The sequence below is a fragment of the Tetrahymena thermophila genome, assembly GCF_000189635.1.
Source record: "Tetrahymena thermophila SB210 genomic scaffold scf_8255130, whole genome shotgun sequence".
NCBI classification, from domain to species: Eukaryota; Ciliophora; class Oligohymenophorea; order Hymenostomatida; family Tetrahymenidae; genus Tetrahymena; species Tetrahymena thermophila.
The window spans coordinates 1-1,175 of record NW_002476759.1 but is presented as its reverse complement, the minus strand read 5'-3'; the positions used below and the strand labels follow the sequence as shown (position 1 = coordinate 1,175).

The 1,175-nt window shown below is 20.9% G+C and overlaps 1 protein-coding gene across 1 annotated transcript; it reads right to left on the bottom strand. All coding sequences in view use genetic code 6, as the record gives it.

Moving 5' to 3' along the window:
- Window positions 1-154: 154 nt before the first annotated feature.
- On the bottom strand, window positions 155-956 carry TTHERM_002653343 (hypothetical protein; the record flags this gene model as incomplete). Its single annotated transcript, XM_012795193.1, has 3 exons — window positions 155-275; window positions 539-628; window positions 886-956. 3 exons carry the CDS (start codon window positions 954-956, stop codon window positions 155-157), a joined length of 282 nt encoding a protein of 93 aa, XP_012650647.1.
- Window positions 957-1,175: the final 219 nt, after the last annotated feature.

Genomic DNA, 1,175 nt, shown 5'->3' with positions numbered 1-1,175 from the left:
AATAATAAGATGAATAATTAATAATAAAAGCAAAAGTTGAAAATAAAATAATGAGCTTAATTAACAAAAAAAGAACAAAAAAAAAGCAAGCACATGAAAAATAAAAAGAAAAAAGAGCTTTATTGTTTTTAATTAGTTTTTATAATTAAAAATATCACAATCCAAAACAAATAAACTGTTTTTACATAAGGTAAAGTGTCAAATTTGAGAGATTAATGCAATTTGCTAAAGCAGAACCTAAGCCTGATGCACCTTCATCACCAATTTAATTATGCCTTTTTAAATATTGAAGAAAAAATATATCATTAAATAGTTAATTAGAAGGAAAAAATGAAGAAAAAATATGAAATAATAAGATAGATTAATTAATAATAAAAAAAAAATTTGAAAATAAAATCATGAGCTTAATTAAAAAAGAAAGAACAAAAAAAAGCAAGCACAATAAAAAGAAAAAGAAAAACAAAAAAGATCTTTATTGTTTTTAATTAGTTTTTATAATTAAAAATATCACAATCCAAAACAAATAAACTGTTTTTACGTAAGGCCAAGTGTCAAATTTGAGAGATTAATGCAATTTGCTAAAGCAGAACCTAAGCCTGATGCACCTTCATCACCAATTTAATTGCCACTTTTTAAATATTGAAGAAAAAATATATCATTAAATAGTTAATTAGAAGGAAAAAATGAAGAAATAATATGAAATAATAAGATGAATAATTAATAATAAAAGCAAAAGTTGAAAATAAAATAATGAGCTTAATTAACAAAAAAAGAACAAAAAAAAAGCAAGCACATGAAAAATAAAAAGAAAAAAGAGCTTTATTGTTTTTAATTAGTTTTTATAATTAAAAATATGACAATCCAAAACAAATAAACTGTTTTTACGTAAGGTAAAGTGTCAAATTTGAGAGATTAATGCAATTTGCTAAAGCAGAACCTAAGCCTGATGCACCCATTGCACCAATTTAATTGTCACTTTTTAAATATTGAAGAAAAAATATATCATTAAATAGTAAATTAGAAAGAAAAAATGAAGAAAAAATATGAAATAATAAGATAGATTAATTAATAATAAAAAAAAAATTTGAAAATAAAATCATGAGCTTAATTAAAAAAGAAAGAACAAAAAAAAGCAAGCACAATAAAAAGAAAAAGAAAAACAAAAAAGAGCTTTA